The 17,277-nt window shown below is 30.8% G+C and overlaps 1 protein-coding gene across 1 annotated transcript in view; it reads right to left on the minus strand.

Annotated features, from left to right (window-relative positions):
- The window catches only part of SLC2A13 (solute carrier family 2 member 13), a 139,962-nt gene that overhangs the window by 51,239 nt on the left and 71,446 nt on the right, over positions 1-17,277 (minus strand). The window contains 1 exon segment of the mRNA XM_074269490.1: positions 11,362-11,470. Coding sequence (XP_074125591.1) covers positions 11,362-11,470 — 109 coding nt within the window.

Here is a 17,277-nt window from a genome sequence, read left to right on the forward strand (position 1 = left end):
AGAGAAATCTTGATCCAAGTATTGGATTAATTATGAGCTAGGTACTGAACTCATTAGGGAAAAGACAGAAGTGTCCTGTAGATACTTCGACAACAGCTACTAGAATTTTGATTGAATGGTAGTGATAGATTGCGTGAACCTCAAAGAAAGAGACGTTCTTAAGTCATGGTGATAGAGAGAGAGCCTAGAGGTAGCTGTAGAGAGCAAAGAGCAATCCAATTCATCTGCTGTGACCAATGAGTCAGGAAGATAAATGAATATATAGCCAGTATCTAGAAAGGACAGCCAGGGAGGGAGCTAGATCTCAATGACAGCCAAAAGACCAATTAAGCAGGAAAAGAAAGGATTTAAAGTGAAAGCAGCTTGGTGGCCTATGGAGCAGGCATTCTGGAAAGTAGTGTGGGAATGAGGGATCAGGTAGTGAGGGAGAAAGAAGGAAAAGGATGCAGCTAAGCCTTTGATGCAACTTTCTTAGGATATCTGACCAGAATGATTTGTCTTCTTTGTTCACATTTGATGACCCATGTAATTCACCACACACTGCCCTGCTGATCAGACCTGTTTCCATATAGAACCTAAGGGGAACTACTTCTTCCCAAGTTAAGTGTTTCAATATTCTTATTCAATATACTTTCAGTGTTATAACCAAGTAAATGTCCTTTTGTTAATTGTTGAATATGATTTTATAATGTTCCGACACCAAACTTAAAGTAACTGGGTACCAATGTGAGTCTGGCCCTGCCATGGAGGATTGATGAAGAGAGATGATATTTATAAAGGTCTATTGAATCCCCATTAGAACATAACCATTAAAACCCACTAGAACATTAATTTAGAGATAAGGTCATCAAATTACATACAGTAATCAAAGCTAAAAGGAATCAAAACAATGGAAATATTAATTTGAATCACCCTTACACTGAGATTTTTAGAACTGCCTACCTATGAAAATTATATGGCATACACAAATTGAAATTTGCAAGACCAACTGACTTTTACACGGTACCTCTGAGGAGGATTGACGGGAGTTAACATGGCCTAGGATTTGATCATCAGATTTATCCCCAGTGCTTAGCACTATGCCTGGTCTATAATGCAATCTTAATAAATGTTTACTAAATTAAAGACTTAGGGAGCTGCTTGTGATACTGAAAAATTAAGCAAGTTGCCCAATTTCATGTAGCTAGTAGTATCAGAGACAGAATTTGAACCCAGGCCTTCTGAATGCAGCATCAGATTTCTATCCACTATGACAAGCTGACATCACTTAACAAAATAATGTATAGTAAATATATATATGCTAAAAAAAATTCCTTTAAATATTTAGGAGAAAAGTCAATTTAATTTCCAGGAGAAATTAAACACAAAACAATAATTATTGGGGTCAGAGACAAAGACAAAGCCCTCTCTCTCTCTCTATTTCATACACACACACACACACACACACACACACACACACACACACACATGCACAACCATAAAATAAGTTTAAGGATAGGATGCAATTTGAGGATTTCGAGTGATTGCTTGATTATTAATGAATTGGAATTTATATATTTATATATTTTATTTATTTAAATTTATATATTTAGTAAATATTGTATATTTCAAAGTTTCACATGCCAACTTATAAAAACTAATCTTATGACTCATGCATTAAAAAACCTAATAGATAATGAAGAATAATAGACACTAAGCACATAATTTTTCTGAGATAACATATAAGGAAATGCATAAATGTCCTATTAGTTTTCATCATTACAAATAAATATGACACAAAAATTATGATAGGGGAAATTTGAAGAAAGGAGTCAGACTTAAATAACAATTCTATAATATAGTCCTAAAGAAAGAGTGGGTCAAATACCAAAACATAAGAATAATATTTTTTTCCAAACAGCATGACAACAATAAGATGACACCATTTTTTTTGGATGAAGTGGAAAAATTAATTATCAGGAAATATTCATTTATAAATAATTTCATCAATAAAATAGGGGAGGGGAAATTGAACAAATAATTGGACAAGAACATTTAAAAACTAGAAAAACAGCAAATCAAATCCCCCAACCAAACACAAAAATAAACAATCTGAAAATCAAAGAAAGGTCAGGCAAAATTTAAAAACACTGAGTTGACCAAAATTAAAGCAATGTTATTGCAAAGATTAATAAAATAGTTAAACTATTTTGAATTTAACTTCTGGGAAATAAAAATGAAAGCAAATTACTTAAATCAAAAATGAAACTGAAGAAATAATCATAGATGAAAAGGTGAGGAGAAAAGCAAAGTATTAGAAATGTTTTTTTCAAATTATGTGCCAAAAATCTTTACCAGGTTAATAGAAGAAAAAATAGAGTTAACCCAAACTCAAAAAATAAATAAAAGTCACAAATGAAGTTCCAGGTGAAGAAAATAGGTACATGTAGATTTACAAATGGCTTATGTTAAATATTTACTATAATATTTCAGTTTGCAAAGACAGAGAAAGAAAGTACCCAATTAAATTCTTTTGATAGGAAAACTGATTCATCCCCAAAACAAGAAGAGACAAAGCAAAGAAAGAAAACTATTGGCCAATATTTCTAATAAATATTAATTAATATTTAATAAAATCTTAAAAATTGGCTAACAACCCATTTGAAATTCAATAAAATTACACTGGAATTGTTCCAGAAATGCAGAATTGGTTTGTAAAGGGCTGAAACTCTGAAAAAGGTGTGCTTGAATCAGGTACTTAAGGCTAATTACCTATTCCAGATGAGACAATGACTTTATTAGCATATGTTTGGATAAATGGCTCTTCTCACAGTTGATGTGGGTTAAATGTCTGGTGTTAAGATAATCATAGGCAAGGATTAGTGGGCAGAGGGACAGAGGCTAGAGATTCACTTTGCAGCAGGACAAGGAGCAGAGAAGCTGGTGACTTCAGACTCAGGAATCGAAGATACATCTTTGGCTAGCCTTCTGGCAGTTTGCCTGCTTCTTTCACTTATCCCTCTAAAAAACAAGGACTTTTACTTATCCTGACTCTGAGTGATCCTGAGGCCTCCAGGGATCTAGCCTAGACTTTGATTCAACATTAGAAAAATGTTAAAGAGTTTAGACTACATTAACAATAGAAAGAATAAAACCTTAATAGACAAAATACCACATTTGTGTTTAAAAAAAACTTAGAAAGCATAAAGAACTTAAAAATTTTTTATTTGTGATACATTGTTATCAATCTCCTACTGCTCTCCCTCAATTAAACAATGACAAAAAAGGAAAAGGAAACTTTGATTAAAAAAATGTTCATATTTAAACAAAACAAATGACAGTGTCGGCCATGTATAAAAATACATGTCTTGTTCTACTTTCTATGGCCAATTAAGTCCATTTCTGGCAAGACACAGGTGATATGCTTTATTTTCAGTCTTTTAGATTTGTGGATAACACTGTACAAATCCTAGTTCTTAGATCTTTCAAACTTGTTTTCTTTATAATGTTGTTGTAATATAAATCATTTTCTAAGTTCTGCTCACTTTACTCCATGTTAGTTCAGAGATATCCATACTTTCTTCTAAAATTTTCTATATTGTGGCTCCATGGCCAAAAAAAAAGCCTGTTTTCACCATTATCTTTTGATATAGTTCAAAAAATATTTGCTATTGCAGTAAGACAAAAAATATATACTTATGAAGAAAAATGTAATTTTTTTGTAGATAAACTGAGAACCTTAAAAATTCAGCTAAAATTAGTATATCAGATATTAAAATATTTGATATAATAAATGTGAGTCAAGTAGGAAAATATAGAAACAGAAAAATCATCAGCCAGTCTACAAAAATTCCAGCAGGGGAAAGAAAAAAATTCCTTTCAAAATAGTCAACAAAATGTATAGAAATCTGGAATATAACTTATCAAGACACATAAAAAGTTTAGAACAATAAAAACAAGACTCACTACAAAACTAAAAGGAGACAAACAATTTGAGAGAATTAAATGTCTACTTTTGGGTTATACTAATATAATAAAAATGAAAGTGGGTAAAGTGTAAATCAAGATTTGAATGTAAATCCAGCCAACCTTTTTTTTTGTTGTTGTTCAGTTGTTTCAATCATGTCTAATTCTTAGTGACCCCATTTGGGATTTTATTGATGAAAATACTAGAGTGGTTTACCATTTCTTTCTCCAGCTTTTTATGGATGAGGAAACTGAGGCAAATAGGATGAAGTGATTTGCCTAAGTCACACAGCTAGTAAGTGTCGGAGGTCACAATTGAAACTCAGGTCTTCCTGACTGAAAACCTTATCTCCTAGTTTTCTTACTTGCCCTAGTACTGACTAGTTATCTTGCCCTTTTCAAACCATTTAACCTCTCTTAGGATGAGTTTCTTCATCCATAAAATGGTAATAATAAGGTACTTACTTTCTCTTTTAATTTCTACCCTCTTTCCTATTCCAACTTCCAATACCAAACTCTTTGTTCACAAGATACACATTTATTACTTTGTCTAGTTAAAATAAATATTAAATATTAGATAGGTTGCTCTAATTCTGTAATTTCTGTAATGATTATATGTTTTCTATTTATGTAAAATATTAAGTTTCACACTTCTTTCCTCTTCCTTTTTGTATCCTTTTTGCCTCTTTTTTCCTTAAGATAATCAAAATAAAACAATATATATATATATATATATATACATATATAGGTTATGTGTATATACAATATACATATATATATATATTTTTTTTTTCTAAATTGTCATTGATTTTTTCTGTTTATTTTTCAAGCATACAACTTACTGTCTTAGCTCACTGCAACTCAGAATTCCTGAGTTTAACATATCCACCAGCCTCAGTGTCCCTAATAGCAGGAATTACCATCACATAACCACCACAACTGGTCTTTATACTGATTAAATAACTATTAGCTATGGAACACTACACTCATGTGACTTTTATTTATTTTTTGAGTTGGGTTAACTATTTTTTCTTGTATTAACTTGGTAAAGATATTTGGCATATAATTTGTTTTTGTTGTTGTTGTTTTTATATCTTCCTCCTTTCCTATTTCTCAGTCCTATAAAAAAAAATATGTCCTCATAAAGCTTACAGAGCTAGTAGAAATATTAAGGTAAATACTTGAATAATATTCATACATATTAGATCAACAGCATGTATATCAATATGTACATATATATGTATATATATATATATATATATATATATAGAGAGAGAGAGAGAGAGAGAGAGAGAGAGAGAGAGAGTGAGAGAGAGAGTTAAATGATTCCACATGAGGGAGAGTTAAAGACCAACTAGTTTGAATGTGTAATAAAACTGGAGACAAAAACAATTTATTGACAATCTGAATATGTATAAAATATATATACTCAAATAGTGTGTGTCTATATGTATGTAGACCAATATGCATATATATATTTTCCATATTATCCAAGATATTTCTAACTCAAGTATAGACTTTTGTAATGTACTTAAGACAATAAGTACCAAACTGTTATATTTAATTTGTAATGTGTGTGTGTGTGTGTGTGTACATGTGTGTATTCAAATTAGAAAAAAATTGTATTGACTTATACTTTAATCTTTGAAGTATATTTGTAAATATTAGTTTATTCTCATAGTAAGTCACATTGTGTATAGATGACTATGAGCCTGTATACTATCTTATATAGGAAAACTATAAGACAGAAATAGTCAATGCATTTTTTTCAGATCATGATGCAATAAAAATTACATGCAATAAAAGGTCAAGGGAAAATAGACCAAAAATTAATTGGAAACTAAATAATCTAATCCTAAAAAAATGAATGGGAAAACTATAAAAATGTAGTTTGACACATTGCAATGAAGCTGTTTAGTACAATTGTAAGAATACTGAATTAGAGTTAGGGGTCTTACATGTATACATATATTGTATTTAATTTATACTTTAACATATTTAACATGTATTGGTCAACCTGCCATCTGGGGGTGGGGAAGGAGGAGAAAAATTAGAACAAAAGGTTTGGCAATTGTCAATGTTGTAAAATTACCTATGCATATATCTGGTAAATAAAAACTATTAAAAAAATTAGGGGTCTTAGCTTGAATCCTGCTTTAGATAATTTAAAGATGTGATCTTTTTCACTTAATACTCTAGCCATCCTCTATCATTCTGAAACCTCAGCATGACCCGGCCCTTCATTCTAAAGATGAACTAACTAAACCTTCCTGGACCTCAATATCCTTATCTAGTTCCTTCTAGACTTATAATCTTCATTTTATAGATGTTGAGGTTAAGCAATTTTACCCAAGGACAGACAAGTATCACTTTTGATAAATTGGTCCAATTGTTGTGAAAAATAATTTGAAACTATAACTAGAAAGTTACCAAATTGATCTAGCTAGAAAAGAAAAAAGTACATATCCCCACATCCAAACACACACACACACACACACACACACACACACACACATATATTTTTTTTTTCTTTCTTTTTTCTTTTCTGAGGCAATTGGGCTTAAGTGACTTGCCCAGGGTCACAGAGCTAGGAAGTATTAAGTGTCTGAGGCCACATTTGAACCCAGGTCCCCCTGATTTCAGGGATGGTGCTCTATCCACTACACCAACTAGCTGCCCCCATTCAAACATATTTATAACAGTTCTTTTCCTAGTCAACAAATTAGAAACTAAGAAGTAGCTTTCTTAGGGAATATGATGACAATTTTAAGAGGAAGCTATGAAGAATTAATAAGCAATGTGTAAAATGATAATATAAAGCAACTTTTATATGCTTTGGCATTTTCTATGTAATTACAAACTAAAAATAAAAAAAATGACAATAAAACATGCCAATCATCTCTTTTTTTATTATTAATAGTTTTATTTACCAGATAGATGCATGGGTAATTTTACAATATTGACAATTGCCAAACCTTTTGTTCTAATTTTTCCCCTCCTTCCCCCCTCCCCAGATGGCAGGTAGACCAATACATGTTAAATATGTTAAAGTATAAGTTAAATACAATATATGTATACATGTCCAAACAGTTATTTTGCTGTACAAAAAGAATCGGACTTTGAAATAATGTACAATTCTAGGATATACTATAAGATATGTAATATGTATGGGAATGCCTGCCATCTAGGGGAGGGGATAGAGGGAAGGAGGGGAAAAATTCGGAACAGAAGGGAGTACAAGGGATAATGTTGTAAAAAAAATTACCTATGCATATGTACTGTCAAAAACTGTTATAATTATAAATTGATAAAAAAAGAAATAATGTATAATTAGCCTGTGAAGGAAATCCAAAAGGCAGGCAGACAAAAATAGAGGGATTGGGAATTCTATGTAGTGGTTCACACTCATCTCCCAGAGTTCTTTCGCTGGGTGTAGCTGGTTCAGTTCATTACTGCTCGCTCTATTGGAACTGATTTGGTTCATTTCATTGTTGAAGAGGGCCACGTCCATCAGAATTGATCATCATATAGTAAGTATTATTGTTGAAGTATACAACGATCTCCTGGTCCTGCTCATTTCACTCAGCATCAGTTGATGTAAGTCTCTCCAGGCCTTTCTGAAATCATCCTATTAGTCATTTCTTACAGAATAATAATATTCCATAATATTTATATGCCACAATTTATTCAGCCATTCTCCAATTGATGATGCCAATCACCTCTTGAAGGAAATGTGATAAACTTAAAATGCAGAAAGAGATATTTTCAGCCATGGCTAATGTTGTTTTGCTATTATGCAACTATGTATTAAAGGCTCTGTTTTGTTTTTCTCAATGAGGGTGGATACAAAGGATCAATTTTTAAATTTATCTAATTAGAAAAAATAGAGAAAATAAACTTTTTTTTGTTTGTTTTTGCTTAGGCAATTGGGGTTATGCCCAGGGTCATACAGCTAAGAAGTGTTAAGTGTCTGAGACCAGATTTCAACTCAAATCCTCCTGACTTCAGGACTCTATCCACTGCGCCACCTAGTTGTCCCATTAATTTTTTTTTTTTTTTTTTTTAAGAAAGGAAATAAGGGTATATACTTTGACCAAATTTACCCAGTACTCACAAAGTGGGATCATCAAAATGAATTGTTCTCTTTAACATATTAAGAGGTTGATCAGTGGAACAGATTGGTTACAAAACACAGAGAAGCAAATATATGCAGTAGAATACTGTTCAAAAAATCCAAAGACCCCAATTACTAGAAAGAGAATTTACTGACCAAACTATCTAACCAAGAACTATCTGACTAAAATCTGATGAGAAAAGTGGAACACAACCTGGAAAAATAAAGTATAGATCATGATCACATTGTATATATCACAATAAACCCCAAATGGATTCAAATGACTTAGCTGTAAAACGCTGATATCACAAATAAACAAGGAACAAATAATGTCCACATCCATGAGTAGTGGAAAAGTCCATGGCTAAACAATGCATAGAGAGAATTGGTAAAGATAAAATGGACAACTTTGTTCATATAATATTCATAAAGTACTTAGCATAGTATGTGGCATGTAGTGAGCACTATATAAATGTTAATTATTATTATCAAATTGAAAAAAAATTTGAATAAAATGAATGTCTTTTAAAATAGAAGGGAAACATACTTGGGGGAATATTTCTCATCAAATTTCTCTGAAAAAAAAGTCATATGTAAGATGTAAAAGTCACCAAAATTAAAGCTTATAAGAATAATTGCCAATCCCCAATATATAAATGGTCAAAGGAAATAAACAGCTTTCAAAGTAAGAAATACAAGCTACCAACAAATATATATAAAAACTCTCTAAAAACTAAAAATTAAATAAATGCAAATTAATACAACTATGAGGTTTTGCCTTACACCATCAAATAGACAAAGTTAACAAAAATCATGATTTTTTGAAAGAATTATGGAAAACAAGCAGATTAGGCATATGACTGTAATTGAATACTATAGTGCTATAAGAAATGATGAACAGGATGATTTTAGAAAATCCAGGGAAAACTTAAAGGACCTGATACAAAGTTAAGAGAGAAGAATAAGAACATTGTATATAATCACTACAATATTATAAAATGATCATCTGTGTATGACTTAGTTATCCTCAACAATGCAATGACCTAAGATTAGACCATCAAATTTAAAAAAACCTTTTGACAAGATACAACAGCAATTCTTGTTTGGAAAATTAAAAAACAAAAACAAACAAAAAAAAACAATTACTGGAAAGCATAAGAATAAATGAAGCTTTTAAAAAAACTAATAAGCTTTATTTTTCTAAACAAATAGTATTATTTCTAATAGATATGTTAGAAGCTTTTACAGTAAAACACAGAAAAAGCAAGAAAGTTTGTTGCTGCCATTATTTAATAAATAAATGCTAGCAATAATAATATGACAGAGAAATTAAAGGACTATGCAAAGGCAAAGAGAAAATAAAATTATTTCTTTTATAGGGAGATTATTTATTTTGAGAAACCTAGAGTTAACTAAAAAAGTAATTGAAATAATTAATAACTTCAGCAAAATTGCAGGATGTAAAAAGATTATCAGCATTTCTATATATTGCCAACAAAATCAGCCAGGAAGAGATAGAAAATAAATATGGATAATATAAAACACTGGGAATCTATTAGCCAAGACCCACACCAGAATTTCATAAACACATTTACAAAACATTCTTTGCATAAATAATGATAGAATTAAATCACTAGGAAAATATTATTCACAGAAAAGCTAAGCTAATAAGATAAAAAATGATAGTACTACCTAGATTAATTTACTTATTCAGTGTCATACAAAATTACCAAAGAATAATTTTATGAAACAAAAAAAAATAATGAAATGCACTTGTAGTTTAAAAAAAAAAAAGGTAAAAAATATCAAGAGAATTAATGAAAAGGTGTGAGAAGAAAGGACAACTAATAGTACCAGATCTCAAGTTGTGCTAGAAAGTCATAATTATCAAAACAATTTGATACTGAGTAAGAAATAGAGACATTTATTAAGTAAAATAGATTAGGTACATAATATATAAAAATAAATGAGCAAAGTACTCTTATATTGATACCCCCAAGATTATTTTCTTTCTTGGAGAAAGAATTTACTATCTGACAAAAACTGTTGGGAAAACTAGAAAGCAGTCTGACAGAAATTAGGTATAGACCAGCATTTCATACTGTATGTACAAAAATATTAGGCTACTTTTGTAGTTACAAAGAATTGGAAATTGAGAGGGTACTTGTCAATTGAGGAAATAGCCAAAAATGTTATGCTTTATGAATATGATGGAATATATGATGCTATAAGAGCTGATGAGGGGGAGCATTTCAGAGAAACTTGGGAAGACTTGTTTGAATTGAACCAAATGAAGTGAGTAAAACCAGAAAAATGCTTATATAAGAATCCGTAAAGAGAAACAATTTTGAAACACTTAGGAACTATTATTAACAAAATGATCAAATACAATTCTAGAAGACTCTTAATGAAAAATGCAATCTTTGGATAGAGGGGTACTAGATTCAGAGTGTAAAATGAAGCATTTTTTCTGGACATAAATTACAGAGGAATTTGTTTTTCTTGACTATTAACATTTGTAAGAAGTTTTGTTTTTCATACTTTTTCATTGAATAGGGAAAGGGAGACAAGAGGGAAAGAATTTGGAACTGAAAATGAAATAAAACTGAATTTAAAAAAAGACTCAGGGAAGTTGACTAGTTCAGGTTATAAAGCTAATAAAAGTGGTAGGGTGAGAATTAGAACTCAGGTTTTGTGACCCCCTATTATTTTCTTGGCATCACAAATTGAAACTATTAAGAAGGTATTGTCACAAGACCATCATAGGGAGACTGTACTCTTTGTCCCTTCTCTCTGACTTCCTGTCTCTGTCTTTGTTAGATCACATAAACTACACAAGAAGCAGACTAATTCTATGTCATATACATTCCCTCTATACATTCTATTCTGCCATTTTTACTCTGTAACAATCAATGTTATGGCCAAGAATACAGGATATTCCCAAAGTCTTACTAAGTTTTAAATTATGATATTTATTAAAATTTAATAATATAAGCCTTTAATAGCTATTAAAGCTTAAAAGACTTTTGAGATACCCTCATAAAAACTATAATGAATATTATCTACTGTAGCAAATATTTAAGGTGAATTAAATCAATAATATTTTTAGCCACATAAACCATGTTACTCTAAACCACATTTTATCTATAGCCAAACTTAAAAGAATAAACCAATGTAGTTAGCAAATAACAGTAATTTCATAAGTCTATGAAATTTACTTATAAAATCTTTTTCAGATAATTTTAATGTTGAAAAACTCCCAAATCAACAATTCCATTTTAAAGCAAGAAATGAATACATACATGATAGTGTTAATGCCTGATAACTGTTGAAACATTTGTAGGCCACAACCCACTATTAAAGCTCGGCGAGTTGGAGGATAAGTCAGCATTCTGTAGATCACAGGTCCAGCTTTAAAACAAAGAAACAGAGAGAAGTATTATTTTTTCATTCTCATATTGAGGAGCTACATTAAAATTACCCTGAATTTCAAAATTCAGATTATTCAATTTTGTTTAAATACTTCTAGGTAGAACAAAATGTCTACTTTTCTAGAATTATTGGTGTTACAAGCCATTTTCTTCAATTAGATTTGAATATCCTTAGGGATAAACTTTGAAATCAACATGAGAAAACTTTGCAAAGAATTTCATGGAAACCTTGAATTACATAGTTAGGACCAAATGGAAAAACCTAAGCTTTATCTCTTTAATTTTTCAGTGATAAATATTGATCAAACATTTACTTTATGTTTACCACTTCTTATGAATATATAAAAAATTACTCTGTGTAGGAACTAGACCTTCCTTTCCTATACACAAAGTCAGTCATAAAACTTTAAGTCTACCATGTGAATAGTATCTATGCTAGTTTACAAAAATACAAAAATTATTGCAATGTAGTTGACAATTTTTTTTTAGGAATTTTGGCTCTAAAATAAATGAACTACTAAAAGTTTCTAAAAATGGAATGAATTATTCTGTTGTTAATGAACTCAGATCTGTAAGTGGAAACTAGATGAACATCTAGTTCAGTTTAACATTTAAAAAAAGATGACATTTTTCTTTATATTTTTGAATATATGTGGGATGTGGCTATCCCTTCCACATTCACTGCCCAATGAGTCACCCCATGTAACACTGACTTTTAAAATTCAAAACAGCAAAACTAACAAGCACACAACACATATATGAGAACTTTTATGATATTCCACAACTGCAGTGAAGTAAAGAAGTTACATTTTCTCAGCTTTCTAATGAGCCAAGCTTGGTCTTTAGAAAGAGTTTTGCTTTATTATTATTTTCATTTGTACTGTTGTAATTATTTATCATTATTTATACAACTCTTACCAAGCTTCTCAAAATTCTTCATTTTTATCATTTCTTGTAGTGAAATAATATCCCATATAGTCATATATTATAGTTTGTTTAGCCATTCCCTAAACGATGGGCATCTATTTTGTTTTCATTTCCTTCTTCCACAGAAAATCATGCTCTCTCAGCTGGATTCTTGGCTTGGTCTGCTTATCTTCCTGCCTACCTGCTTAGGAAAGAAATAAATATCCTTGCATTCCCTTCTGTCAGTCTTCTGGCCTAACCTGGATTGCCTACTGAAGTAGGAGAGATATCACCCTACTCACTTCCTACATAGATTAAGTGCCCAATCCTGTCTGATGGGGAAAGGAACAATTCCCTTGTTCTCTCCAGGGCTATCCTGCTTGAGCTTCTCTAACAGAGAAAGTGAGAAGTACCATTCTATTCCTTCCCTTTGCCTGGTTTGATTACTTGAGCCTGTCCCCACTTGAATACCCATCAAAAACATCATGCTAGCTGTGGTTAATTAAGTAACAAAGATAATGCCCTCACAAGAACAGAAGAGATTAGGGATTATAGTCATCAGATAGCTGGACGTAGGGACTGTGATGCTCCATTGCATTGGACTACTTGATCAATTTAACCAAGGATTATGCAGCCACTTTTGCCCACCTAAGCCAATCAGAGCATCCTCTTTTGAAAAATAAATATAGTATGATCTCATGATGTCACATATTTTTTAACCTGCCTTTGCTTGGAAATTTTATTAAGTCAGTCATTTTACTCCATCTAAGGACAAGAGATTTATTCTAGTTGATACCTTTTCAGAATATAGGTTTGTAGAGATAATTAAATGTTTTAATACTGTAGCCATTATCAAGATACTTGAAGACATTCTTTTCATTATGTGCCCCCTTATAACTTTATTTAACTTCTAATAGGGTACCCAGTTTATTACAAATAAGATTTGGTATTATTGTCATCATAATATTCACTGAATTTTCTATTTAAAAAAAAACTAAAGCTTCATTATTACATCCCTAGTTACCACTGGTGGCTGTCCTACTTTCCAGAAGCTGTATCTTTAATAAATTCCACAAAAAGGGATTCTCCACATCATCATCAGCTTCTTGAAACTGCATTTTATACAGTATCCCTTGATACTTTTCTGGCTTTTCCTATTCTATCCTTCATGTAGAATTACCCAAGGCTTTTTCTGATCAAAAGAATCCAAGCAATACAAAGAAACTGTTTAGGTCTCTCTTTTGTCATAAGTTTCCTTTGACCAAAAAGTATTTAAGGGGCCAAATTAAGGTGGAATTATTGGAGGGGTTTTGCTTTTTTAAAGGTATAAAGAGAAGATAAAATTATCTTTTTTTAAATCATAGTGACAAGGAGTTTTAGGAAAAGGAGTTTGATCTATTCAGTTGTATTTTTAAGTTAATAGATGAAAGAGAAAATCATCAAATTCACATGTTTTCAAAGCAACCAAAATTTGTTGTTATCCTCCTGATGGGGTTTCTAAAGAAGGGAGGTTTTGGCTGGCAGGCTTAGGAATATCAGATAGGTAATGATGAGTTCTATAAATTTCAGTCCTAGGATATTTTGAATGAAAGAGGTTTGAAACCTCTTATTTTAATTCACATAGTTCAAACTCAGGATAAGCACACAACATTCAATTTATCTTCCATTTGATGGATTTGATGTTCCCAGTTGTACTTATGGGCCTCTTGATTATTTTCTTCCAGTAGATTTTCATGACTTGTTCCCTGACATAATTTCCCCACATTTGAAAAACTCATGTAAGGGAGAAAGAATCTAACCATAGTTAATTACTGTGGAGATAGAGAAGATCAAGGTTCATATTTAGAGGAAGATAATGGAGCTTTAAAAAGTCATTCTTTTTTTAAAATGAGAAACATTAAATGATCCCAAGCAGAGAAAGATTTTTACAAGAACTTTAAAAGGACTTTAACATCAAATAAGAAGAATCAAGAAAAAATTAGAGAGGGGAAGAGAAATCCAACAAAATCAAGAAAATTATGAAAAGAAAGGTGAGTAACTTGTCATATAGAACCAAAAAGTTAAGAAAGAAAATCATTCTCTAAAACTAGGATTGGGGAAAGGAGAAACTAATGGCATTCTAAAACAAAAAGAAATAATAAAGCAAAATAAAAAGAATGAAAAAAAGTAGAAGAGAATGTGAAACATCAGAAAAACAACTGATTTGAAGAACAATTTGAGGAGGAAATAATATAAGAATAGTTATATTACTGGAAAATTATGATTAAAAAAACTTGATGCAATATTACAAGAAATTATCAAAGGAAATTTCCCTGAAGTTCTACAATAAAAAGGCAAAGCAGAAATAGGAAAAAATCCATCAGTCACAATCTAAAAGAGATTCCATGAGGAAAACTTACAAGAATATCACAGCCAATTTTTAAAGCTCCCAGGTTAAGAAAAAATTTTGGAAGCAAAAAGAAAAAAATATATAATGGAATATAATGGAATTACAATAAGGATTACACAAGATTTAGCTGCTACTATATTGAAAAGCTGTAAGTATTGGAATAATATATTTCATAGAGCAAAAGAACTGGAGTTACAACCAAGGGCACTTACCCAGCAAAGTTAAATGTAATTCTGAACAACAACAAAAAATGGAGAAAGATTTTCATATATTTGTGACAAAAATAGAACTTAAGGATAAATTCTACATATAACATCCAGGAGAAATATAAAGTAAACATTAAGGAGCAATAAGGGACTTAGTAAGGTAAAATTATCTACTTTTTATATTTGAAAATATTATTAATTTTTCATAATTGTCATTTTTAAATGAGTGTTCTGAAAAAAAAGAGTTGGGGTAAGCTAATAATGATGGGGTGCTTCTAACATATACATATAAATCAGTGTAAAGAGATTAAAAAGGATCAATTATCTCAAACAAATGAAGCCACAAAAAAAAAAAATAAATTTAAAAAGAAGCTAGTAGGGGAGAGAGTGAATAGGGTCAAAATCTTACTCTCATTGGGAAGGAGTTAAAAAGGGAATTTTGTGTGTGTGTATGTGTGTAAGTGTGTGTGTGTGTGTTTATCTTTGTACATATGTGTCAATGTATGTATAAAAGTCTTCCAAATTAAAAAAAGAAATGAGGACAAGGAGATAGAATGGGAGGGGGAGAACAGGAGAGAGATTTTTGGAGAGGTGAGTAGGTTAAGGAATAGAAGGGTAAGGTGTGGGTAGAAGTAAAACAGAGGAGTGAGGAGAGATAAGGAATAAGGTAAGGACGACAGTGAGGAAAAATAGAAAGAAGAAAAATATATAAATATATAAAAGTATAATAGCTTAGAATCTGAATGGGATGAATCTACTATAAAATAAAAACTGATAAAAAATTAAAATTTTGAAATTCAACAATATGTTGTTTTCAGGAAATGCTATAAAATGTTATACAGAAACATAAAACAAAGGTCAGGATTGAAATTATGATGTTAAAAAAAACTAGGGGTAATGATCATGATTTCAGATAAAGTTAAAGCTTAAAGAGATTTAATCAAAAGAAAAAAATAAAGAAACCAAATTATCAGCCACATTATTCAGTGTTGTTCTAGACCATTTAAAATAACTTGACAGTATAAAATAACTGAGAGTATCTGCCAAAATATATATAAATATAAACATAAAACACTTTTTATATAAAGTTAGATCTAACAATTGAAGTAATATTTATTTTTCATTAGTAAGTAAAGCCAATATAATAAGAAAAAGGAAATATTATCTAAATAATCTGTTTTTGTAATGCCATCACAACTAAATTATTAAAAACTACTTAACTGGTTTATTTTAAAAATTACAACAAAGTTTAATTAGAAGAAAAAAAGGTCAAGAACAAAAAATGTAAAGGAAAAAGAATCAGTACTACCAGAACCTAAATCATATTATAAGGTGAAAGCTTCATTACAGTATACAAAAGATAATTTTGATTATTTTAATTAAAAATGTGTAATTTAAATAAAACCTATGTAACCAAAAATAGGGAGAATGTAGAAAATGAGGAAAAACTTTTATATGGTCTCTCAGGTAGAATGTGATTGGATTGGAATATCACTCTCATCTTGGAAATGATGAGTGAGTTGATTTAGAAAAACATAGAAAGACTTGGACTTATGAAAGAAGATGTTATCCAGCGGGGCAACTATGTGGCACAGTGGATAGAGATCACCAGCCCTGAAGTCAAGAGGACCTGAGTTCAAATTTATACTTCCTGACTGTGTTACCCTGGGCAAGTCACTTAACCCCAATTGTCTCAGAAGGAAAAAAAAAAGATGCTATCTACCTCCAAAGAAATGGATGACAAGTGGAAATATAGTACAGTCGTGTGTGTGTGTGTGTGTGTGTATGTATTTACATATAGACATAGAAAATCATATGGACATGTATATATACACAGAGCACATGAACATAAATATATCATCAACAATACATAGCAGAGTTTTAGAAATGACCATTATGAAATGGACAATACATAAAACAGATGGCTTTATGAATTCTTTTTATAGGCCTCTTACCTCACAGTTCTTGATAACAAATTTGGGCAAAGTATTTTTATTTGTCAGAATTCTTTTGAGTAAAAGTATAGCTGGTTAAGCTCAACTTCTTTCTCAACCACAAAAGCTATTAATTGTGAGTAATGTGCATAATTGTGAGTGATTTCATCCCCAACTCTCCAAATCATAAGCCAATAAGTAAATGTGGCTCTTATTCAAAGAATACTAAATATCATATAAATCCTGAGTCATCATTTCCTGTAGAATTGAATACATGAACTAAAAAATGCCACATAATCATTGTTTGAAATGCTCAGGTCATGAATTTCCTTGAGTGAGATATAATTCTTGA

This window comes from Sminthopsis crassicaudata, chromosome 5, assembly GCF_048593235.1.
Source record: "Sminthopsis crassicaudata isolate SCR6 chromosome 5, ASM4859323v1, whole genome shotgun sequence".
NCBI classification, from domain to species: Eukaryota; Metazoa; Chordata; class Mammalia; order Dasyuromorphia; family Dasyuridae; genus Sminthopsis; species Sminthopsis crassicaudata.